This window comes from Puma concolor, chromosome E3 (assembly GCF_028749965.1).
Source record: "Puma concolor isolate L17-30 chromosome E3, mPumCon1.1.hap2, whole genome shotgun sequence".
NCBI lineage: Eukaryota > Metazoa > Chordata > Mammalia > Carnivora > Felidae > Puma > Puma concolor.
Window position 1 is genome coordinate 27,741,638 of NC_141682.1, and position 25,277 is coordinate 27,766,914.

Here is a 25,277-nt window from a genome sequence, read left to right on the forward strand (position 1 = left end):
GCCCACCCCGGTAGACAGCCCTCTCCCCCCAAGCACCGTTTCCATCCAGCGCTGAAGAAACATTATAGATAAATACCATTAAGTGGTCAGGAGCACACACTGTGCGGATTCAAAGGCCAGTGCGTGTAGCTACCAGCTGTAGCTAGAGGGGATCTACCTCACTGCACCCCGGTTTCCTCATCTGGGAACCGGGGGCAACTGCAGCATCCCCCTCAAACGGTTAAGAGGAGTCAACAGCAACAGCAGAAACTACCGAGCGCCAGGCGCTGTGCTTGACGCATAGCGAGCAAGGCAGAGGACGATGAAATGCAATCACGCCTGTGAAGTGTTGAGCACAGTGCCTGCCGGATTACAAACGCTGGGCACTTTGCATGCCACGTGCTTCGAATGAAATATTACATACTAAAAAATGTAAACCTGTTAGATTTTTACAAAGAATATATACACATGTGCACATTACACCTTTTGTTTATGACTTGCACGTTCATTCCCTCAGCTGGCCCTGGAGAAAAGGCAGGGCAGACAGAGATTTTAAGCCATTTTTAGTGATGAAAAGACAGAGGAGTTGATAAACGGGAGACGGCTGGGGATTTTAAAAAGAGAACCGGCGGAGGGCAATGTTCCACTTCAAATCCCTCTGTGCAGAGTGGGCCCAATTCTGTGGCCCCGGGGTGGGAGAACCGGCTCCGGGGAGGAATCCAGGCCCTGGGCGCCCCGGAGACGCGAGCAAGCGGGACAGGATGGACACGCCCGAGGGCGCACGCTCGCCGGCGCGGAGCTTCGAGCCGGCAGAGGCGCGCACGTCGCGGGCGCGACGCTGGGTGGCGCTGCCGGGCCGCCCCGCGCCAGACCTGTTGAGCCGAGGGCGCAACTCGGGCAGGTTTAGGGCAAAGGGGCGCTCCGCTGTCTTCACACGCCCCTGCGGCCCCGGCCGCAGCACCTCCCTCGGGGTGCCCCACGCCCCACTTTATCTTAAGGCTCCGGTTCATTTGGCCCCTGCGTTCCTCGCCGCAACAGTTCTAGGCTCGTCGGGTGGGGCGGGAATAAAGTTTGTCCGAGCTGGACTGGGAGAGGGGTGGTGGGGAGGACCCTCCCCGCTCCAGACTCCATGGCGGGCAGGACTGTGCCCCCTCGGCTTCAAGGCTGTCCCGGGGGCTCTGCTCTCGGTAGGTGCCAGCCCGCGTGCCGACCGGATGGGCTGACCCGCGCACCGCCCCCTCCCACCCGCTTCCCCATCCCTTCCCCCGCCTCTGGCGCGCACCGGCCCCAGCGTCTCCAGCCCCGCCTGCGCCGGGGTCGCTGCAGTCCCCGCGGCCGCCCCGGGCTCCCTCCCCAGGCGCCCCGGACTCATTCCAGCCAGGGGAGCGCCTCGGGGGGAGCGCCGGACAGCGAGGGTGGCCGAGGCGGGGGCTCCAGGCGCCCTTGCTCTCCCAACCTGGGAGGCGGCCCCGACTCCGAGAGCCTGAACGCAGGGAAAGGCAAGGACGGGGCGGCCGGCGGAGGGGCGGGCGCCGCTCATCAGCCACGCCAGTCACGTCTGGGGCCACCCGGCTGCCTTTTTCTTCCTTTCCCCCTTCGCCTTCTCCCCCCACTCCCCTGTTGGCGAGGGCAAAGTGGCCGTGGCGGCGCCATGCCCGGGCCGGAGTGAGCGCGAGGGCGAAAATGGCGTACATCCAGGTAGGGCTGAGGCTGGGGGGCAAGGTCCGCGGTGCGGGTGGGGGGTGCCGCGCCCCCTCCGGCTGTGAGCCCGCCAAGGGAGGGCACACGGCTGGGCTCCCACAAACTTGCCTCGAGAAAAAGGGTGCCCGAGGGCACGCAACCTGTGCAGCGGTGGGGTACGCCCCAGGAGAAGGGGCTGGGGACCCCCACACCCGGGGATGAACGGCCCCTGCGGACTCTGCACGGGCGCCCTCTCCTCCTAGGGAGGGAATGGGGTTGGGGCGGACTTTTCAGCCCCCCCACCCCACCCCCTCCCTTTGCACCCCACCCCTGGGGAGGGGCCGCCGGGAGGGCGGCCCGGGACGCGCCAGCCGCCCGGCCCGCCAGCTGCCGTTGCCGTGGCGACGGCTCTGGCTAATTGGCCGGCGGAGCGAGCCTGAGGCGGCTGTTCCGGCCAGGAGGGACAAGGACGTCGTCTCTCCCGGACCCTGGGTGCTGAGGGGTGGGGGACACACCGTAGGCGTGCTGTTGGTGGGGGGCGGGAGCAACCGATCACTTTCGGCCATTGCATTGTGGTCTGGGAGTTGTGGACCCCCATCACCTTGAGGAAACTCTCACAAGAATCCTTGAACTGAAATGATTTCCAAGCATCCTTCTTGAGGGGAGGCTGCTTGACTACCAGACCTTTCTCTTCTATACGAGGTGTGTGTGTGGGGGGGGGGGGGGGGGGCGGGGTGGGGGAGGCAGTGGCGACAGGTCAGCGCCAAGGTCATGCAGTCAGACCTGCAGTCAGACCCGTGGAGCCGCTTGCTTTCTGGGGTTGGCTCCTCAGAGCCCAGCAGAGAAGCCTACAGGTTCCCTCATTTAGGGTGCATCTGAGCTCACTTCTTCTACCCTTGGCTACAGCTGGGGGGGTGGGGGGGGGTGGCTGCTGGTCTCCCAGTTCCCCACTGGTCACATCTCTCTCGTCCTCGGACTTTTCAGCCTGCCAGGAACTCTGTGCTCTGTCACCTGCCTTGGTCTCCCCATCCCTCTCCTGGCTTAGATTTGCTCCATTGGCTTCCATGCAATCTTTAGGTCCTCTTTTCAAGTTCACTGAAGGTCACATTTACTGTGCACATACTGTGTGCTGAATGTTGTTGTGGGGTTTTTCAGCAGTCACCCAACAAACACCCGAGTGACCACCTACTGTATGTGGGCACTGGGGATACAGCTGTGAAAACAGCAGTCTCTGCCCTTCAGAATCCAGTGAGAAATAAACAATATTAGAACATGCTTCTGTGGTTTTTAATAACCACCTTCAGGACAGAGATTAGTGATTTGCCCAAGGTCACACAGCTGCTTAGGGGTCATGGTGGGATCTAGAAGGGAGGATGGGGAATCTGAGGAATTTGTTAAACAGCTAATATGAGAATGGCTTGGTGACACTGTCTTTGCTTCTAGAACAAGGTGTGAAACTTTTTCTATAAAGATCCAGAGAATAAACTTTTTTCTTGGAGACCTACGTGGCCTGTCACAAATATTCAACTCTGACCGTGGCGCTGGACAGCCACACATACATAGATGATAGTAAATGCATGGGCGTGGCTGAGTTCCAATAAAACTATTTGTACTAGTCAAGAAGTAGTCCTTTTGATTTTTTGCAACCATTTAAAAATGTACAAACCATCCTTAACTGGAGGACCATGCAAAAACAGGTTGCTGGCTGGATTTAGCCCTGCAAGTCATAGCTTGCCAACCTTTGTTCTAGAATGTCTGGGTTCTCCTTCCTGTTTCTTTCTGGCTTGAATCAGTGCTCCTCCATCCAGTCAAACACATGAACCCAGTGGACCCAATGCGTGGCAAGCGTGTCTTAGCTTCTTCCCTCTCCTCTTCCTTTGCCTTGGTTTCTCTCATCTTGCCGAACTTGGCGTTTGAGAAATCTGGATGATTGGGCCCCTGTAGTGGCATGGTCTCTACTCACATGGTTTTATAAATGGTGTCTTTTGATTGCCACACACCCAGGAATGCTTTCCTCTATGAAAAGAATGGGCATGGACCGTTGGAAAAAAGCACTTTATCCTTGCACTTGATTTGAAACATTTTCAAGCACTTTCATTTGTAAGTGCATGAGGGCATAGCTTTTTCCTGCTTTTACCTGCGTGGGCCGGCCTGGACAGTCTGTGGTGCCTAGTAGGTTCCAACTGGTCTTGACAAACCACCTCGTTCTCATAAAGCCACAGAAAGGGTGCAGATATTTTGTGGTGGGGCATGTGCATAGTCCGAGTCCTAGCTTAGCCATTCCATGAAAGAGAGGTAACTAAGGTTCAGAGTGGTCCCCTGACTTAACCCAAGTCACGTGATTGGCCGGTGGTGACAGCAGCACTAACACTTAACCACTCAACTCTGCGTGGCCCCCAAGCATCTTCAGGCCTTGCCATGTAGGGTTCCCAGTTTTGCTTTGGGAAGAGTTTGTGATTAGTGCCTGAGACTTCATTTCCCAAGCCGTAATCATTCCCTTATCACTTCAAGGATTTTTGAATTTTTTGTGAGCTATCACTTGTACCAGATTTATTTAATACTTTTTCCTATAAATGGGCTCGCTTATTATTATTATTTTTTTACTTAAAATCATTTGAAAAGGAAACTTTATGTCACTAGCATAATGGAAGACCAGAATCACTTGATATGAGCAGAAGGCAACCAGAAGAATAAACAGGATGATAGTAATGCCACATGATTAGTTAGGTCCCAGGCTCTGAGCTGAGGTTTGCTCTCTATTTAAAAAAGAAAGAGGGGGTGGGGGGATTTGCAAGTGTTAGAAACCCGTTAACACATGATGATACCAAAGGGAGACCTCCTGGAAAGGGAAATGAAAAAGAGGGTAACTTTCTCCCTCTTGATTTAAAGTTCTGAGTTTGAGTTCCTCTCTGGGATATATCCCAGGCTGGGATGTGGAGTTCCTAATCTACCTGGTTTACTTGGCCCATTCATTTGGAAGCCACTGTGACTCTTCCCTTGAAGAGGGGGAGGGAATCTGTGCCTTGGAAACCTGTGAGAAGAAGTGGGGGTGGGAGGTGGGGCTGAAAAGGGAGGTAGCCCCACCCCCTCCGCCCTCCCCAGGACCAGATTATGGCTTCCTTTTGGGCTCCCTGTGTTTGTGGGTGGTCATAGGAACTCCCCACCATCACCATTGGAGCAGAATTGTAAGGTAGGGCCTCTGGGAGGGTGCGGGAGCCAAGTGACATCCACTCTGTGCCTGCCTGCATGTTAGCTAGTCATGTCCTTTTGGGTTGGCTTTATGGCTATTTCTGTATAGGAAGGTTTGCTCTTCCCAAGCGTGGCTGCATTGGATAGCATGACTATCTATCCACCCGCTCTGATTCATAACAGCATACGGTGCAAATCAAATCGAAATGCTAAAGTTTCCCATTTATTCGGTGTTGGTTAGCCAGGAGGCTACCAGCAGCCCCGCAGATAGCAGCACCTTGTTAGGGAGTCAGCTCCCTTCCCAGGATGGTAAGTGGAAAGATGCAGGGCTTTTTTTTTTTTTTTTTTTTCCCTCTTTCTTTCTTTTTTCTTTTGTGAGTTGCTGGAATATTGCTAAACTGGTCTTGTCTCTCTTTTTGTAATCCTCTCACCCCCGACGCCCCTTGGCTTCTTCGTGGATCTCTAAAAGGGCAGTTGGAACCTTTAAACGAGGTGGGTTAATTCGATGATTCGTGTGGTCTGGTTTCTGATCACGAAGTGCTTGCCTTTCATTTTGGAGTCTTATGTGGGGCTGTGGGGACGTTGAATATTAAAGCAATAACTGGAGGTTAAGAGCGGCACAGTTTCGCTGCGTTTCTGTGGAAGGGAGATCCCGATGAAAACACACTAAGGGAGAAGAGGTGGATATCCCTCCCCACCCCCTCCTTACTCCGTTTGATTACCTCTGTTTACTTTCATGTCACGGAGATTATTTAAAAAAAAAAAATCTTTTTGCTTTGCTTTCAAGAAGACAGTAATATTCATTGTGTTTTCGAGAACATATTGTATAGCCCTCATGATGTTGTATAAACCACCCACATGTCAAGAATGACATTCACATAAACTACAAAAGGGAATACCTGTGAATGTTTTGCTCGCTATTAATGGCTCCAGCGAGTTGGTGTTTGCCATCTTTGTGCCTGCAGTTGGTAAATAGAAACGGAAAACATTTTGTTCTAAGTGTTCAGCAGCAGAGACAGACCTCCTGAATGTCATTATTTCTCATCAGGGATCAGCTGCTTGTAATTTCGGGTGTTTTTCCTTTTCCTCCTCTCCACCCCTCCCACACGCCCCCCCCACCCCCCACTCCCCCTCTCCCCCTCTCCACTGCCCACCTCCCCCCAATGGCCTCAGGGTTTTCTTTCTAGAATCTCCGATCTGCTGCTGTGCAGATGGACTTTCAGGCATTGCTGTCAGAAGTGTTATGAGTCCAGCTGTTGCCAGTCGAGTGAGGACGAAGTTGAAATTCTGGGACCTTTCCCTGCCCAGACTCCCCCCTGGCTGTAAGTAAAACCGCTCTGAACTTCCTTGAAGGCAACCTCAAGACCTTTCTTTTTTCGGTTTGCGAGAGAGGGCGCGGGCAGGAGGATAGGGGTAGGAAACAGGGGAAGGCTGGGTGTCTGTTGACGTCTTTGCTGCTGATGAGGACATACTCTCTGCCTCTCCTCTTGTTGGGCAGGCCGGGGGGCGGGGGGCAGCTGGTGGTGAGGCTGTCGTTGAACTGGTTTCCCGTTGGTCCTCCTGAGATATGAACCGTGCGGTGCCGAGCGTGTGGGCACTTTTAATCACGTTGAGTGTCACTCCAAGTGGAGGAAGAGCTCTGTGAACATCTGGATGCTTCAAGGGATGTCCAAGTTCTAAAGATTCCCATCCAAGTCAGTATGACAAACTGTCCCACCGCCTGACCTGGTGCTTGGCACATAGTTGATGCTCAGTAAAAACTGCTACATGGGTGGTAGATGGAATGAACAAACAAATGCCTTTTTGCTGGTCTGAACAAGAACTTCAGAAACAGGGAAGCAGAAGAGCACCCCCAGGCTCCATCCTGTCCTCCAACGCTGTTTATGTTCTCTCTGGCATCTCTCATTTTATTTCTAATTCGTGCTCCTCCCGCGCCTGCACACAACATCTCCATCTGCCAGTCGCTCAGATATTTTGGGAACACAGTTTTGAAGCTTCTCAGCCACGTGTCTGGTCCACCTCTCTGTGGCTGAGAGAGGAACGTGGCCAGAGAGTCTGGGTTGAGTCTGCCGGTCCAGCGCCGAGAAGGGGCCTGGCCGTCCTCGAGGACAGGTTCTCACGACACGGACGGGGAGGTCCAGAGAGGGCAAGAGACAGTGCAAGGGCCCACAGCCAGAGCCTCAGTGGGAACCCGGTGCTGTTTCAGCCGCGTTTCTGGAAGTCCATGATGCCCCCTCTTTCCGTTCATGTTGGCGGGTCATGGCTCACCCCTCTCACCTGCTCTCCTTAGAAGCAAGCATCAAATATTTCCATAGCAAAATGGCTCTGTGTCAGGCTCCATGCATTCATATCCAGTTTCTCCTACTTTTTTTTCTAGTTCTGTGACCTTGGGCAAGTCATTAGATCTCTTTGCCTTGATTTCCCATCTGTAAAATGGGGGTGATAAAAACAATAGTGTTTATCTCCTATGGTTGTTGTGGCGACTGCATGGATTAGTACACAGAAGAGCACTTAAGAATGATTGTCACCTGGTCGGCAGTCATAAATGTAGGTGACCCATCTCACCCTGTTTTGTCTCGGTTTTCTCATCTGTAAAGTGAGAACAGGAATAGAACTTATTTTCTAGGGTTGTGATTAAGCATAACCTGCTTCGCAGAGCAGTTAGTAACCACCTTTTATTATTATTATTATTATTATTGCTGTTTTATTGTTTATTTTTGAGAGAGGGAGAGAGTGTGTGTGAGCGGGGGAGGGACAGCGAGGTGGGCGGACAGAGGATCTGACAGCAGAGCCTGATGTGGGATGTGGGGCTCAAACCCATGACCGTGAGATCATGACCTTGGCCGAAGTTGATGCTTAACCACCTGAGACACCCAGGGGCCCCAGGAATCATTTCTGTTATTTGTAGATTCTTTTTTTTCTTTTAGGGACAGAAAGAGTGAGTTGGGGAGAGAGGGAGAGAGAGAATCTCAAGCAGGCTCCACACCCAATACAGAGCCCGATGCAGGGCTTAGTCTCACAACCCTGAGATCATGACCTGAGCCAAAATTAAGAGTCAGATGCTCTTTTTAAATTTTTTTAGGGGCGCCTGGGTGGCTCAGTCAGTTAAGCGTCTGACTGTTGGTTTTGACTCAGGTCATGATCTCACGGTTCATGAGTTTGAGCCCCGCATCAGGCTCCGTGCTGACAGTGCTGAGCCTGCTTGGGATTCTCTATCCCTCTCTCTCTCTGGCCCTCCCCTGCTTGTTCTCTCTCTCTCTCTCTCTCTCTCAAAATAAATAAATAAATTTCTTTTGATGTTTATTTATTTTTGAGAGAGAGAGTGCAAGTGGGAGAGGGGCAGAGAGAGACACATGCAGAATTCGAAGCAGGCTCCAGGTTCTGAGCTGTCAGCACAGAGCCCGACACGGGGCTTGAACTCACAGACTGGGAAATCATGACCTGAGCGAGGTCGGACACTTAGCCAACTGAGCCACCCAGGCGCCCCAAGAGTTGGATGCTCTTGACTGAGCCACCCAAGAGCCCCACTAGAGATTCTTTAAACTGGTGTAAAGATAGTGTTAAGAAATTATTTCATCAGTCATGGATTGTAGCCTGAATCCTGCAGGTGTGCATAGGGTTGAGGTGTTTGGTGGAACCAGTTCATTAATCAAGAGGTCATTCCCATTTTCTAGTGCCCTAGGTATAGAGGTTGGCTCAGCCCATTTGGTATCTTGAAAGCCGTACTCAGGCAGTGCCAGCTCTGTGAGGGCAGGGTTTTTATCTGTGTTGTTCACGCCAAAAAATAGTTACTGACTGACTAACCTACCGGCAAAAATTGAATCCTGGAAGTGCCAGTCATCTGGTTGAAACCTTACAGTTTCTTTGGTAATTATTTCTCGAGTATGCACTGTGTGCCAGGCACTGTGGGATGCAGAGGCTAGATAGAGTCCCATTCCTGTGCTCAGGAGATTTAAAATCTAGTACAGGAGATAAGGCAGGTACATACGTCCAGCTACCGCCTGGAGTTGTGCATTCACACCCTGCACACCAATATGACAGTTTTACATAGAGTCTCACTGTGGAAAAAGTCCAGGGATAATGGCTTCGGGCATCGGTGGATCCAGGGGTACAAATGTTGTCATGGGCATGCATTTGTGCCCTCTCCACCTCCCTGTCTCTTTCTGTTTCTTCTGTATTGCGTGATTCTTAAGCTTGTTTTCTTCTTTGCTTCATTCTCAATAGCAGCAAACAAACCAGGAGAGGCTCTTATTGTCCTGGTTTGGGTCATGTGCCAAACATTGAGCCAATCACTTTTGCTTGGAGGAAATGGTGCTAGGATCATGCCTGGATTGTCTGACCACCTGGAACCAGGGAAAGGATCATTCCCACCTGACACACATGAACTCAGCTCGTGGACCAGGGGTTGGCAAACTTGTCCTGTAAAGGGGCCAGACAGTAAATATTTTAGCCTCGTGGGCTTAGTCTCTGTCTCAGCCACTCACTCTGTCATTGTAATGCGAAAGCATCCATAGGTGAGGCATTAATGATTGGCCGTGCTATGTTCCAGTCTTACCTCATTTACAAAATCAGGCAGCAAAATCTGGCCCCATAGTTTGCTGATCTCTGTAATAGACAATTTGAGCACTGTAACCAGAGAGGAGAGAATGGACCCAGGGTAGGCAAATACCACAAATGGTCACAATATCTAGAAAGAGTAGGGGAATCATGGAAAATGAGCCTGCAAGCTCAGAGCATGTAGGGCTTTGAACGTCAGATTGCGGAGTTAGAATTTGAATTTGCTTCTGAACCACTGGAGAATCCTTTTTTTTTTTTTTTAAGTTTATTTATTTACTCTGAGAGAGAGAGAGAGAGAGAATGAGCTGAGAAGGGGCAGAGAGAGGGGAGAGGGAGAGAGAGAATCCCAAGCAGGTTCCACACTGCCAGCTTGGAGGCTGCTGTGGGGCTCAAATTCCTGAACCGTGAGATCATGACTTGAGCCAAAATCTAGAGGGATGCTTACCAACTGAGCCACCCAGCCGCCTGTTAGTGGAGAATCCTGATGGACATTGAAAATCAGTCAGGTACCTTTTTTCCCCAGATACCCAGATGTTAAGTATTACAGATGCATGGCCTGGGTTCTACCACTGAGCTGGTGAACAGTTGCACTTTACCTGGGCTGCTGACCCTTTGTGCAAGCGGGGGACTCTTTCAGGGGGTAGGGAGTTGGGACCCTCTGGGATGACACTTTGGTTTTGCCACAAGCAGAGAAGAGCATTGGAACCTTCCCAGCAGGGCCGACACATGACACAACTCCAGAAAGCCCCTTTCATATGGTCGTCATTATGAATGATAACACCTAGAACTCTGCAGTCTAGAGCCTGAACAGCGGTACATCACCTTCCATGCTTCCCAGGATGAATATCTTGCATCCTGGGTAGCAACTTAGTACCTTTGTGGCACGCAACATAATGCAAAATGTTAAGAGAAATCTGTAAAGGGGAGGCGGGTTAAATCATTCAGAAAGTGAATTTACAGCTTGTGCTTTCCCCAGATTTATTTACCAAGTGGGCAGTTGCATGTTATCAAACAGGCAGGGAGTAGAAATGTCAAGTGTACAGGCTTTGCAGTGCTGTTCCTACTGTGACATTTGAGCTCAGAACCACAGGACATGCCTCTCTGTGGGGTGGCAGGTACCAGATGAGCTGGTCCTTTGTGTGTGTGATTTGGGGGGACACACCATTAATTGCCACATATGCTCCTGTCATTTGGATCCCCCATTCTTTCCTTGGCTGGGCTGGGCTGGGGAAGGTCAGGAAAACTGTACAATCCCACTGGCTCCTTTTGGAGCAATGCCAGAAAGACCATCATTGAAGAGTGAACTACTCAGGTTATTTCCATGTCCATCAAGCATGTATTGAATACCTACTATATGCATAGCTCTTACAGGCCTCACAAGGGATGCCCAGCTCAGTAGTTTGGGGCGTGAAGCTTAGAAGCTGGTATTGCTGGACTTCATTGGGAGTTTAACAGTGGTGCAAAATAAATATCCATCCCAACCCCCACCCCACCAGGCTTCCATTCCCCAGTCTGTAAAGAGGATGAGGGTTGTTAGTAACAGAAGTAAACTCCGGATTGTTTTAAGGGTGAAATGAGATGGTTCAGACAGAGCATTTAGCACAGTGCCTGGCACATAGTTGGTGCTCAGCACCTGGTACCTTTGATCAAGATAAGTACACATCTCCCCCTGCCCCCCCCCCCCCCCCCCCCATTTAAGAAGTGTACCTGCTGTGGGAGGCGGGACAAGATAAGCACTCAGATCATCTTGAGACCAGATAAATCAGATAAGAATCCCAAGAAGGGTGTGTTCATTCATTCATTTACTGAGAAAATGAATGTGGAAGGCTCTGCACGTGCCAGACTCTGTGCCAGGGCAGGGTGGGCAGTGGTGAATGAGACACCACCCTCGTGGGGCAAGGATCTGGTGTCAGACGCAGAAGACAAGCCACAACTAGAGAGGAGTTATGTGCGTTGTTAAAGGGGGGAAAGAAGGTGCAGGGCCAAGGGCTGATAGGGTAGGAGGAGGTGACAGCGACAGGGTGGGGGCTCTCTGAGGAGGTGCTTTTGAAGCCGAGACCTGACTGATGAGAAGGAGCCGCACAGGAGATGGAGACAGGAAGAGCATCCCAAGCAGAGAGAACAGCGTGGCCCAGCTCGCTGTGTTGGAGGAAGGGCCGGGAAGCATGGTGGGTGCAGAGAGGGCAGGGGCTGCTCAGACAAGGGCTGAGAGGACTGGACCGGAGCTCCAGGGGGCGATCGCGCCCAAGCTGGGTGGGGCCTCACAGGTGCAGGTGGAGGTGCTGAGGTGGTTCTGCCTTCTTCGGAAGGTGCTGCTGCTTGCATCTAAGGGAGAGAGAGAAGAATGCGTGATAGAATATGATTGCATTTCTTTGCCTTTTCCTCCTCCCACCCCCCACATTTCATCTGCTATACTCACCTTTTACAGACCAGGAGGAGGAGGCAAGCAAGGACTGGGCATCCTCCCCTCCCCCTGCAACATGCCTGGTCTTGTCCTGGCTGTGACCCTGATCTTGCTTTGGAAGAACATGAGATGAGTCTCATTTCATGCACAGGATGCATCTGAAGACCTCCTAGAATTGGAAACTTGCATTTTTCAAGACCAGCTCCGCGCAGGCTTAAATGTCAAGTTGGGGGGGTGGGAGGTGCAGTCTCGGAAAGTATCAGTCTACAGCCACAATAGCTTAGGGGCATGTTATTAGCGGCATCCATCTCACAGGCCACACCGCCAGCTTTGCCCCCTCACTTCCCCTTCCCCAAGCACCCTTACTAGCTTTATGGGGATTGGGGGCTCTTACAGGTTGTACTAATACCAGCTGAAATGTATTGAGCACATACCTACTACATACCCAGAACTGTTCTAAGCATATTATATTATATGCGTTGACTCCTTCAGTGTTCACTGGAACCATACAAGGTGAGTATCATTAGTCCCACTTTACAGATGGGTAGATGGAGGCACAGAGGAAGGGCCTTGCCCAAGGTCACCCAGGCGGGGTTCAAATCTAGAGGTTGTGCTCTTAATTACCACCCTGTATCTCCCTACCCCCCGACATGGTGTTTTTTATTCTTTCAGTATTTTTCATCCTCATTGGGAGCACATGGAATCAGAGCTGCTGCTCATTTTTTAGCTGTTTCTTCACATCGAACTATTGTTCTCAAGTCATTCATTCTCAGCACCATTTTGTAGCTCTTGCCCTGCCGCTCCAAGAACTCTTGAGTGACACTGTTATAGGGTATTTTTTAGATATTTATTTATTTTGAGAGAGAGTGTGCACACACTTGTGTGTGAGTGGGGGAGGAGGAGCAGGGAGAAAGGAAGAGAGAATCCCAAGCAGGCTCCATGCTATCAGGGCAGAGCCCTAAGCGGGGCTCAAACTCACGAACCGTAAGATCGTGAGCTGAACCAAAATCAAGAGTTGGATGCTTAACCGCCTGAGCCACCCAGGCGCCCCTGTTATAGGATATTTTTTAAAGATATCAAAGTAGAGACACAGTGAAGGTTGAAATACCAGGGCATTCCTCACCAAAAGCCATCTGCAGAAGATCAGATGGGTAGAAACAACCTTCTGGTGTCTTCCAGACTGAAGACCAACAGGCCTGGTCTTGACTTAGCCTAAGTGGTGCCCCCATGTGGCAATACCCTGAGTAAGTTCCCTCCCCCCGGTCTGTGAATGTGAAATTATGCACATTCTTGACAGATTGTTCTAAATTGGAGGGTATTTATTCAATATCATTTCATATTTTGTGCAAAACGTAAGATGTTATTGGGGCACCTGGGTGGCTCAGTGGGTTAAAGCGTCTGACTTTAGCTCAGGTCATGATCTCACGGTTCTTGAGTTCAGGCCCCTTATCTGGTTCTCTGTTGTCAGCTCGGAGCCCACTTTGGATCCTCTGTACCAACCCCCCCCCCCCGCCTCTCTCTGCTCCTCCCCCACTCATGTACACGCTCTCATGCTCCCACGCACACTCTCTCTCTCAAAAATAAATAAACTTAAAAAAAAAAAGTGAGGTGTTTTTGAGAGCTTAGGGCTACCACACTGATTCGAGTTTCTATTATTGCAAGTAGTACAAATTGGATCCGCAACAGTTTCATCATGGGTCTGTCCTCTAAGGGAGAGAGAGATGCCAGCCCCTGGAGATTTTTTGACAACCGTTGAAACCTCTTCTTTTCCTGTAGGATGGCCAGCCGGAGCAGCGACAAGGATGGGGATTCCGTCCATACAGCCAGTGAAGTCCCTCTGACCCCAAGGACCAACTCCCCAGATCGAAGATGCTCGTCCTCAGACACATCTAAGTCTACCTACAGCCTGACCCGGAGGATTTCAAGTAAGCATCTTTGCTGTGACTGTCTAGGGCTCGTGGCTCAGCAATCCTGTGCTACTCAGCCTCTGCTCAGAGCCCATGATTCAAATCCAGTTAGCCGGGTCCCCAAGACAAAAGAAGAGAGCTGACAGCATCCCCGCATGGATCCACGTGAGGGAAGGGGTTGTCTCAGCCTCCGGAGTTACCAGGGCAGGGTGGGGACTGTGGCCATGGGAGCTGATGCCCCATTAGAAGGGGGCAGCTGCTACTCGGCCCTCACTGAAGGAGATGGTGGGCTCCGTATTACCTGACTTTTCCAAAGAAAAACTGGCAATCTGTGTTTCTGTATGAAGCCTCCTTTGTTTTAAACTCCAACAAAATGTATCTGTGGGTCAAATTTGGTCTCTAGGCCCCCCAGTTTGTCCACTCTGATGTGCAGAGTATGTGTTTGACCAAATGGCATGATGTGGATGGGGAGGAGAAAGGAGGATAAAGCCCAAAGACTCCCAGCCTCCTCTCACCTCCTGAAAGTGTCTCTGCTGTCTCATTCAGCTGCTGCAATTCACTTAACAGAGGGAAAAAGCTTAAAATTCATGAAATAAATCCACTCAGGTGGAAATATTGGTGTCTGATCTTTCCTGGGAGTAAATAGGGAAGAAAAAGGAAGCAGAGAAAAGTTCGAGGGCTTGAAAGAGTGGAAAAGAGGGGATGTGAGGCTTCTCTAGGCCTCAGTCTTTCCATCTGTAAAATGGGAGGGCTCTTCTTGACCTATGCAGTCCAACGCATGTTGCTGGTGACAATTTAAATGGGAGGTTAAGCCCAACTGAGACATGATGTATGCGTTATGTACCCATGATTTTGAAGACAGTACATGAAAGAGACTTTAAACTGTCTCACTAAAATGTTTTTATTTTGATTATATGTCAAAAACATTAAAGTTAATTTCACCTGTTTCTTTTTTTTATATAATCTTTTTTTCAATGTTCATTTATTTTTTGAGAGAGAGAGAGACAGAGTGCGAGAGGGGGAGGGAAAGAGAGAGAGAGGGAGGGATACACAGAATCCAAAGTAGGCTCCAGGTTCTGAGCTGCCAGCTCACAGCCCAACACGGGGCTCTAACTCACGGACTGTGAGATCATGACCTGAGCCAAAGTCGGACACTTAACCAACTGAGCCACCCAGGTGCCCTTTCACCCAATTCTTTGTACTTTTAAGAGAATTGTGGCTACTGGAAAATTTTATGTTCCCTGTGTGGTTTGTATTTCTGGTCCCCATTGTATTTCTCTTGAATAGCACTGGTCTAGATAGTTCCTAGGTCTCATGCCCAGCTCTATACACGGATGATTTCCATTTAGCACACAGCTGTCAGAATACCAACCATGCACGAGACACAAGTCTCACAATTTTCACAGGCAAGACCGGTGTTCAAGCAATTAACAAGAATGTCATGAAAGAACAAATACCGTATGACTCCATGTAGATGGGGAATCTAATGGTCAAACTCCTAGGAGCAGAGAGAAAAATGGGGGAGGGACTACTGGGAGGTGATGGTATATGTTTATGGCATAGATTGTGGTGGTGATGGTTTCAGGATGCCTGCCTACCTCCCAACTCATCAAATTGTGTACATTAAATATGCACAGCTTTTTGTATGTCAGTTGTGCCTCAATTAAATAGTTTAAAAAAAAATTCCATGTGATTATTGCTAGAATAGAGGGATGAGCAAAGATTCAAATGATGAACTTGGGAGCAATGAACTCTGCTGGCTGATAGGCAGGGAGGAGGCGCCCCACAAGCGGTGAAGTCCAAACATGGTTCTTGCAGAAGTGCATCAGTTACCATTGAGTGAGCTCGTACCCTGTGCACATTCTATGCCGAGCCCTTTCCATGCATTGGCTCTGTGAATCACCACAATCTTTGAAGTAGGTGCTATTATTGACTCCGTTTTACAAATGGGGAAACTGAGTCCCAGAAGCTCTGGCTCCAGAGTCCACTCTCTGAAAGTAGAGACAGTATAGGGTACCAGCTAGAGTCAAGACTCTGGGGCCGGACAGCCTGGGCTTGACTCCTGGCTTCTCCTCTTAGTACTTGTGTCCCTTTTGGAGAGTTACTATCTGTCAGATTAGTCATTCCCTAATACCTTGTGGCCATCAGGTGACTTGATATATCAAGGCGTTTAGAACAGTGCGTGGCAGTGATGGAGGTGATAATGCCGTCTTGTTGCCTCTCATAGAATAAATAAGAGGATCTCAAGGTGTGGAGAGCAGATGGGGAAGAGCATTGTGAAACAGAGTGAACAATATAGGAGTCTGGGAAATGTTGCCAATCTCAAGAAGCAGCCCAGGCTTGGCCCCATATGTGGTGGTGCTAATTGTTCTTTTTTGGCGGCTGTTTAGGTCTTGAATCCAGACGACCCAGCTCCCCACTCATTGATATTAAACCCATCGAGTTTGGCGTTCTCAGCGCCAAAAAGGAGCCCATCCAGCCCTCGGTGCTCAGACGGACCTATACCCCAGATGACTACTTCAGAAAGTTCGAGCCCCAGCTCTACTCCCTCGACTCCGACAGTGACGATGTGGACTTTCTGACAGACGAAGAGATCTTGTCCAAGTACCAGCTGGGCATGCTGCACTTCAGCACCCAGTACGACCTGCTGCACAACCATCTGACAGTGAGGGTGATCGAGGCCAGGGACCTGCCGCCCCCCATCTCCCACGACGGCTCGCGCCAGGACATGGCCCACTCCAACCCCTATGTCAAGATCTGTCTCCTGCCAGACCAGAAGAACTCTAAGCAGACGGGGGTCAAACGCAAGACCCAGAAGCCCGTGTTTGAGGAGCGTTACACCTTCGAGATCCCCTTCCTGGAAGCGCAGAGGAGGACCCTGCTGCTAACCGTGGTGGATTTTGATAAGTTCTCCCGCCACTGTGTCATTGGGAAGGTCTCCGTGCCTTTGTGCGAGGTTGACCTGGTGAAAGGCGGGCACTGGTGGAAGGCGCTGATCCCCAGTTCTCAGGTAAGGGGGTGACTTTGTGCTGTTTCTTGGCTGGGGACTTTAAAAAAGAAAAAAAAAAAAAGGTGATTTTTTTTTAAATTATTTAAATTGTCTTTGCGTTTTGAAACCTTTTTATTTGGACGTAGTTTTGGACTTATAAGAAGGTGCAAGCGCAACACAGATTCCTTGTGTTCTCTTTATCCAGCAACCCCAGTGATAAATCTTACACAACCAGAGTGCGTTAGCGATACCAGGAAATTGACGTTGTCAACTAAACTATGGACCTTATTCAATTTTCACCCATTTTTACATGCACCACTGCGTGTGTGTGTGTGTGTGTGTGTGTGTGTGTGTGTGTGTGTGTTCTATGAAATTTTATCACATGTATAGGTTCATGTAACCACTACCACCCTGGGAGCTTTTTTGTCATCAATGCTGGGGTATTTAATAAGGACAATGATTATCCAGGGTATGAAGCGATCAGTCATTTTGACTTTCAGAAATTGATTTGGGAAAAATAAAATGAAGGCCGAAGAACGGGTGATATATGGATATTTTTCAGGCAAATTGTGAGATTGGCTTCTTTCCTCCACCAGCCCACAGACATGTAATTGGCTGCTTGGGAAACCACCCACGGACCAGGCTCTGTCCCCAGTGGGCTGATAGAGTCCCTCCCTTGGGCATTCTGTGGACTGGAGGACGACAGCGCACGTACTGTGGGTGGAAGGATGAGGTAGACGTCCGAGGGAAGGAAAAGACCCAGCCGTTTGGAGGCCAGTCTGGTCCATTCATGCTGAGGTTGACAATTCTGTGTAATGCAGGCGGAATTATTTTGTGTCAGACACACCAAGGTGTTTTTCAGAGCTGAACCGTACTGGCCAGGGATTTGATGATCCAGCCTCACATTTGGGGTATGGTTTTTTTTTTTTTTTCCTTTTTTTTTTAAAAAAAAATTTTTTTTTCAACGTTTTTATTTATTTTTGGGACAGAGAGAGACAGAGCATGAACGGGGGAGGGGCAGAGAGAGGGAGACACAGAATCGGAAACAGGCTCCAGGCTCCGAGCCATCAGCCCAGAGCCCGACGCGGGGCTCGAACTCACGGACCGCGAGATCGTGACCTGGCTGAAGTGGGAGGCTTAACCGACTGCGCCACCCAGGCGCCCCTGGGGTATGGGTTTTAAACTTGGGGACTGGAGGGGTTGCTCTACTGTGTGTGTGTGTGTGTGTGTGTGTGTGTGTGTGTGTGTGTGTCCATCCATCGGTCCGTACAAAGAGAGATTTATCCTTCTCTTAGTTTGTATTTCCCCAGAAGAAGAAAATCCCAAGGCAAAGGAAGTCATTTTTTAGGGAGGTGACACCAGAGGAAATACCAGGAGGCAGTGGGAAGGTCACATAAAGTCTGCATTATCAGGCCCCCACCCCGTGGGTGACTGGAGCTGTAAAACAGGAAGCCAGCGTTTGACACATCCTAACAGTCTTTCCACCTGAGGGGTGGTGCAGCCGGGGGGGTTATACACTGACTCCTATCAGCCATTGAATGAGGGCAGTTGGGGGATGGGAACTTTCTTCCCCTGGCATTCCTGGCCTGTTACACTGGGCAATAAAGAGACCTTTGACATCCACAGGTGCAAAAAAAAAAAAAAAAAAAACCCAAAAAACAAAACTCTAGAGCTGGCAGCTGGATGCAAGTGTGTGTGCACTGAGGTGATCAGGACCAGGAGGTGGTGGTCAAGGTGTTAGCAGTGCTTGCTCTGATCCCGTATCCTCCTCCCATCACATGACCAGGATATATTGGATGCTTTCCGTGTATCCTCCTCAATATGTGATATCATTGGGTTTTCAACCATTGAGAAATTAGGGAAACCATTGAAAGAGGGAGACCCACTGGACAAAATAAACTCTGTGGCCAGCCTGATTCTGCACATCTATGGAACACCCTGGACATACAGAGAATGTGGACATCCACACACCTTGCCTCCGAATCTCCTGAAATCTGAGGCCAAGGCCAGGACGCGGGTGCAGGCAGTTAATTTAGGAGGTGATCCCAGGAAGCAGGAGTGAGGGCTGAGGAGACCCAGGGAAGGAGGGCACCTCTGGAGTGAGTGGTGACTCTTCAGGCTGCCGTCTGGCCCCTGCACACTGGTCAGGTGGGCTCCCATAGCCTCACGCAGGGGCGGGGACAGAAAAGAGAAAGAGACCACGTGTGCTGCTGATAATGTGCCCAAGTGGCGCTTTGAGACCGTCTGTAGCTGGCACCGGAGGCAGTGTCTGCTGCATCCCTCTGCTGCCATGGCAGCCCCCTCCCCCTCCCCCGAGGTACTCCTCCCCCTCCCCTGCTTTTACTTTTCCCCACGACACTTACCATCATCTTGCAGACCATATATTCTATGGTCTACCTCCCGTACTAGTATGTAAACCCCATGAGAACAGATTTTTGTCTCTTTCGTTCACTTCTCTGTGCCCTGCACCTACAACAGTGCCTGGCATTTGTTGAATGAATGAAGGATGGAAGGAAGGAAGGTTTCCCCCAAGTGAATTTCTTTCTCCCACCTGCCACCCTCCCCTCCTCTCCTTCGCCACCTTCCTTCTCCCTCAAAGAAAGTCTCGTGGAAACTGACAGAGAGAAGAGCAGACTCCCATCCCCCAACTGAGGGCGGCTCTGGACTTCACACTCTGGGGGTCTCTGGCTGGCTCAGTTGCAGTTTACCTCCGTGAGTAGACAGGCCAGTTGTCTGAGGTTGGGTTCCCTGGAAGCAGAGCTTGAGATAAGGATTTGGCTGTGGATTAGTTTGTAGGGCCGCTGTGACAAAACGTCACAAGTTAGAGGCTTAAAATGACAGAAATTTACTGTCTCACAGTCTGGATGTAAGAAGTCCGTGATCAAGGCCATGCTCCCTCTGAAACCTGTGGGGGAGAATCCTTCCTTGTCTCTTTCTGGCTTCTGGTGGTCACTCCAGTCTCTGCCTCCGTCATCACATGACCTTCTCTCTGTGTGTGTCTGTGTCTTCTCTTTTCATATAAGGACACCGGGGGCCCACCCTACTCCATTATGTTCCCATTTTAAATAATTACATCTGCAACAACCCTGTTTCCAAATAAGGTCACATTCTGAGGTAGTGGGGGGTTTAGATGATAACATATCTTCTGGAGACGGGGAGTGTCATTTAGCCCAAACCCGAATGTAGGAGAAAACCCTGCAGGGGAGGGAAGGAAGCAGTTTAGGGGAAGGGTGAGAGCCCAGTGAAGATATGGTGTTAACAAGGCCTGGCCTCAGCTGATCTGTGGCGGGGAGGGGACTCTGGATTGTGGGTTGGCATTGCATGCCTTCCTCCCTCAGGCCAGGAGCCAGCCTTTTGTACTCCCGTATCTGCCAGACGTTGGTTGGGACAAGCCTGGGAAATCTGATCTGCAGCTGGGCAGCCACAGGCCTGCTTAAAGCTTCTCTCCTGCAGAACAGTTGTTCTGAGCCAGGGACAGCTTTGCTCTCGGGACACTGGGCAGCCCTGGGAACCATTTTGGGTTTGGCAGGTGCAGATCAGGGGTGCTATAAACATGTGCAGTACACAGGACAGCCCCCACAATGAAGAATGGTCTAGCCCAAAATGTGTGCAGTGTCAGCGTGAGAAAGCCCACTATGGAAGAAGGGGAGAATGGAGGTTCAAGGACCACAGCAGGGTCTGCCATGCAGGCAGGGTGAGGGCAGGGCTGGTCCCCGCAAGGTGGGGAGCATTTTTCCAGGAGAAACAGTTGTTGGGAAGCGGGGAGAGACAGGGTCAGAGGGTGTTAGGAGCAGATATCCAGGTAACTCTGTTGTTTTTCATTCCATATGTAGAAAAGGAGATACTGGTTCTGAACAAAAATCCACATTGAGCAAAGTAGGCCTGTGTCGGAGACAGAAAACAAAATCCTCACGCAGTGTTACTGAGGCCATTGGATGTCAATGCTGATTTTCATTGCAGGCCAACATCTACCTTCACCAAAGCATCTGTTGGCCGGTTGAATGGGCGGGGAAGATGGGGTTGTGCAATAAGGTGAAGGCAGAACTCTCCAGTCTTGTTCCTAGCCTGCCTCTATGGTGTAGGATCTCAGTGTCTACTTCTACATTCTGTGCCTTGGAGAACCCATGGGAGCAGGTGACTGGTCGGGCCAGCGTGTAGGCATTCTCTGGCTAACAGCGGAATGTCCCAGCTGTTTTGTGGCTTTGAACATTGTGTCTTTGATCTCAACATTCAGGAAGCTAGTAGCTAATGGAGCTACTGTAAATTTGGGGGGCTTGTTGATAAGGCTTGGCTAGGAGATCATGAAAATGGGGACAGAAATAAGAAGCATATGGGGTGATCACATAGGTGTGAAGTTACTCTTGCTGCTAAGAGAAATTCTGCTCTAAGTGGTCCACAGTGAATCGACACTTTAGCCGTTAAAGGTGAAATCCATGTAAACCTTTCTTTTAAAAAATTATTAGTGATTATGACAAAACAGACATCCATTTTTTTCTATTCACATAATAATCAATTTATCTTTTATTTTATTTTTTAAATTTTATTTATTTATTTATTTATTTATTTTCAATATATGAAGTTTATTGTCAAATTGGTTTCCATACAACACCCAGTGCTCATCCCAAAAGGTGCCCTCCTCAATTCCCATCACCCACCCTCCCTTCCCTCCCACCCCCCATCAACCCTCAGTTTGTTCTCAGTTTTTAAGAGTCTCATGCTTTGGCTCTCTTCCACTCTAACCTCTTTTTTTCCTTCCCCTCCCCCACGGGTTTCTGTTAAGTTTCTCAGGATCCACATAAGAGTGAAACCATATGGTATCTGTCTTTCTCTGTATGGCTTATTTCACTTAGCATCACACTCTCCAGTTCCATCCACGTTGCTACAAAGGGCCATATTTCATTCTTTCTCATTGCCACGTAGTACTCCATTGTGTATATAAACCACAATTTCTTTATCCATTCATCAATTGATGGACATTTAGGCTCTTTCCATAATTTGGCTATTGTTGAGAGTGCTGCTCTAAACATTGGGGTACAAGTGCCCCTATGCATCAGTACTCCTGTAACCCTTGGGTCAATTCCTAGCAGTGCTATTGCTGGGTCATAGGGTAGGTCTATTTTTAATTTTTTGAGGAACCGCCACACTGTTTTCCAGAGTGGCTGCACCAATTTGCATTCCCACCAACAGTGCAAGAGGGTTTCCGTTTCTACACATCCTCTCCAGCATCTATAGTCTCCTGATTTGTTCATTTTGGCCACTCTGACTGGCGTGAGGTGATATCTCAGTAACACACATCCATTTTTAAGTGTACATTTCAGTCATATTAAGTACATTCATGATACAACCATCGCCACCATCTGTCTCCAGAACTCTTTCCGTCTTGCCAAACTGAAACTTTACACCCATTAAACAACAGCTCCCCAGGCCCCGTAGCCCCCAGCACCTGGCCATCACCATTCCTTGTGTCTCTATGAATCTGACTACTCTAGGTACCATGTAAGTGGAATCACGCAGTGTTTGTCTTTTCATGACCAGCCTATTTCACTCAGCACAGTGTCCTCAAGGTTCATCTATGTTGTAGCAGGTGTCTGAATGCCCTTCCTTTCGAAGGCTGAGTAATATCCCTTACTTTTTTTGTTTTTTAATTTTTTTAAATGTGTATTTATTTTTGAGAGTAGAGAGAGGGAGACAGAGCACGAGTGGGGGAGGGGGCAGAGAGAGAGAGAGAGAGAGAGAGAGAAAGAGGGAGATACAGAATCCGAAGCAGGCTTCAGGCTCTGAGCTGTCAGCACAGAGCCTGACCAGGGCTTGAACCCACGAACTGCAAGATCATGACCTGAGCCGAAGTCGGACGCTTAACCGACTGAGCCACTCAGGCGCCCCTGAATAATATCCCTTTATATGTATATACCCCATTTTGTTTGTCCATTCATTCATCTGTCAGTGGACATTTGGGTTGTTTCCATCCTTTTGGTTATTGAGATATATGTTACAGTATATAGTGTGATATTTTATAATATATTATGTGATATATATTATTATAATTTAAATATATAATGCTCTAATGTATGATAATATTGTGAATAATTTTGCTACAAACATGGGTGTATACATATTTCTTCAGGCCTTTTTGAAGCCAGAAAAATATCCAAGGATGAAGGCAGCTTATCTTCTCTTAAGATCACGTGGCTTTGGGAAGGGTGGGCAAGGTGGTGGGAGAGGAGGTGCCCCATGGACATAGCAGAAACTCGCAAAGTGTTAGGAAGGACCAGAGTTCCTGGGGTGCCTGGGCGGCTCAGTTGGTGGAGCATCTCACTCTTGAGTTCGGCTCAGGTCATGATCCCAGGGTGGTGGGATTGAGCCCCACATCAGGGTCCACGCTGAGCATGGAGCCTGCTTAAGATTCTCTCTCTCTCTCTCTCTCTCTCTCTCTCTCTCTCTCTGTCTCTCTAAGGAAAATAAATAAAATAAATACAGGGACCAGAGTTCTTACTCCAGCTTGTGGCTGGAATCCTGTAACCCATGGGTCGTGCTTTGGTTGTGCCCAAGTGGAGACACAGCACCTACGACCTTCCATCCCTTACAGCACGTCTGTATGGAGCTAAACTCTTCTCAGGAGAAAGTACTTTTTGGAAGTGAAAGTCCCTCGAACTGGGGGGAGATTATAATTATTTTGACCCAGTAAATACACAACACAAATATTGTACCTATATAAATTATTCATGTATTTGGTTCATATACATTTGTCAGGTGCTGATCAGGTTCTAGGGGTTGGGATTTCTCTTTCTTTCTTTCTTTCTTTCTTTCTTTCTTTCTTTCTTTCTTTTTGTTTAAGCTTGTTTATTTTGAGAGAGAGCGAGTTGAGCACAAGTTGGGGAGAGTCAGAGAGAAGGAGAGACTTGGGGTTTTTCCCAAGCAGGCTCTGTACCATCAGTGTGGTAGGGGCTGGGATTTCTAATGTAGCTATAAGTCAGTGTCTCCTGTGAGTCCAGCAGTGCTCTAAATGATTTACATGTGCTAACTCATTTATCCTAACAGGGGCCCATTTTACAAAGGAGAAAACTGGGCAGAGAGAAGTTAAGTAATTTGTGCAACTAATTTAGACTGAGGCTAAATTAGACTGTAGGACTGAGGCTGTTCGACTTAAAAAGTGAAGTGCCATAACCACAGCGTTATACTGGTTCTCCACAGCAAGCCAAACCAAGTCCCTGCCCTCGTGGAGTTGACATTCCGGTGGAGGGAGGTGTGTAGCAAATAAGTGAGTTAGCAAATAATGCCATGTTTCACTGTCTATGCCAAGAGAGAAAACAAGGTAGGATATGGGGCTGGAGAGGGAGGGCTGGGTGGTGAGGGTGGGGAAGCTACTTTAAATGGGTGAGCTAGATGGAGTGAGGGGGTCAGCCTGGAGGATGTCTGGGGGAAGAGCATTCAAACAGCGAGTTGAGGAAGTGCAAAGGCCCTGAGGCTGGTTTGGCACGTTGATGACTGGAGTAGAGTAAGTGAGAGGGAGAGCATGAGAGATGAGGTTGAATTGGTATAAAAGGTCACTTCACATCAGTCTTAGAGCTAAAAGTATAGGTAAAGGCTTGAATTCTATTCCTAAGTGTGATGGCAAGCCCTGGAGAGTTTTGAGAAGGAGAGGTGACCTGGTCAGGCTGCCCTGGAGAAAAATCACTGGGAGACAAGATACTTATATCCAAAATATAAAAAGAACTCCAATGACTCAAAAAAAAAAAAAATTCCAATTTTAAAATGGGCAACAGTTTTGAACAGACGCTCCACCAAAAAAGATACATACAGATGGTCTATAGGTACATGGAAGGGTGCTTGACATCATGAGTCATCAGAGACCTGCATGGCGAAATACCACTGCACACCTATCTAAAAGCTACACACACTGACAACACCAAATGTTGGTAAGGATGTGGAGCAACCAGAACTCTCAGACAGTGGGAGCGTATAAGGTGGTGTAACCCCTTAGGAAGAAGTTCTGGTAGTTTTTTGTGAAACTAAATATTTATCTGCCCCTATGATCTCGCTGTGACACTCCTAGGTATTTATCTAAGAGAGATGACGATGTCAATGTCTGCACAAAAAATTGCACACACATAGTCTCAGCAGCTTTACGTGTCACAGGCCCCAGATTGGACACAGCCAGGTGTCCCATCAACAGGATGAAGGATAACAAACTATAGAATATTCATATAATGCAACATTATTCAGCAATAAGAAGGAACAAAGTACCGATACGCACAACAGCATAGAGGAGTGTCACAAACAGTATGACAAGGAGAGCATTATTCTGAACAACATTACGCTAAATAGAAGCCAGACCCAGGAGAGCACGTCTGCATGACTGGTTTGAGAACCAACAAAACTAATCTGTGGTGAAAAGTCAGAACACTGGTTATGGGAAGTTAGCAGTAGGGGCGGGGATCGAACGGAAGGGAGCAAGAGGGACATTTCTGGACTAATAGTGAGGTTCTGCATCCCGATGGGACTTTGATGCCCAGGTGTGTGCATTTGTCCAACTCACATGGTACACTTGAGGTTCAGGCATCTGGTTGTACAT

General features: G+C 49.2%; 1 protein-coding gene across 12 annotated transcripts in view; it reads left to right on the plus strand.

The window, feature by feature from the left end:
- The first annotated feature begins 1,266 nt into the window (after positions 1-1,266).
- The window catches only part of SYT17 (synaptotagmin 17), a 121,050-nt gene continuing 97,039 nt past the window's right edge, over positions 1,267-25,277 (plus strand). For 3 of the 12 annotated variants that reach the window (XM_086692964.1, XM_086692965.1, XM_086692963.1), the window contains exons 1-5: positions 2,428-5,157; positions 5,318-5,340; positions 6,022-6,170; positions 13,586-13,734; positions 16,107-16,726. In XM_086692964.1, the coding sequence (XP_086549090.1) occupies positions 5,055-5,157; positions 5,318-5,340; positions 6,022-6,170; positions 13,586-13,734; positions 16,107-16,726 (1,044 nt within the window). In that variant the 5' untranslated portion in view covers positions 2,428-5,054. Of the gene's footprint in view, positions 1,678-2,427; positions 5,158-5,317; positions 5,341-6,021; positions 6,171-13,585; positions 13,735-16,106; positions 16,727-25,277 lie in introns of those variants that run through there. The other 9 variants (XM_086692966.1, XM_086692969.1, XM_086692973.1 and 6 more) reach the window with 9 other exon arrangements.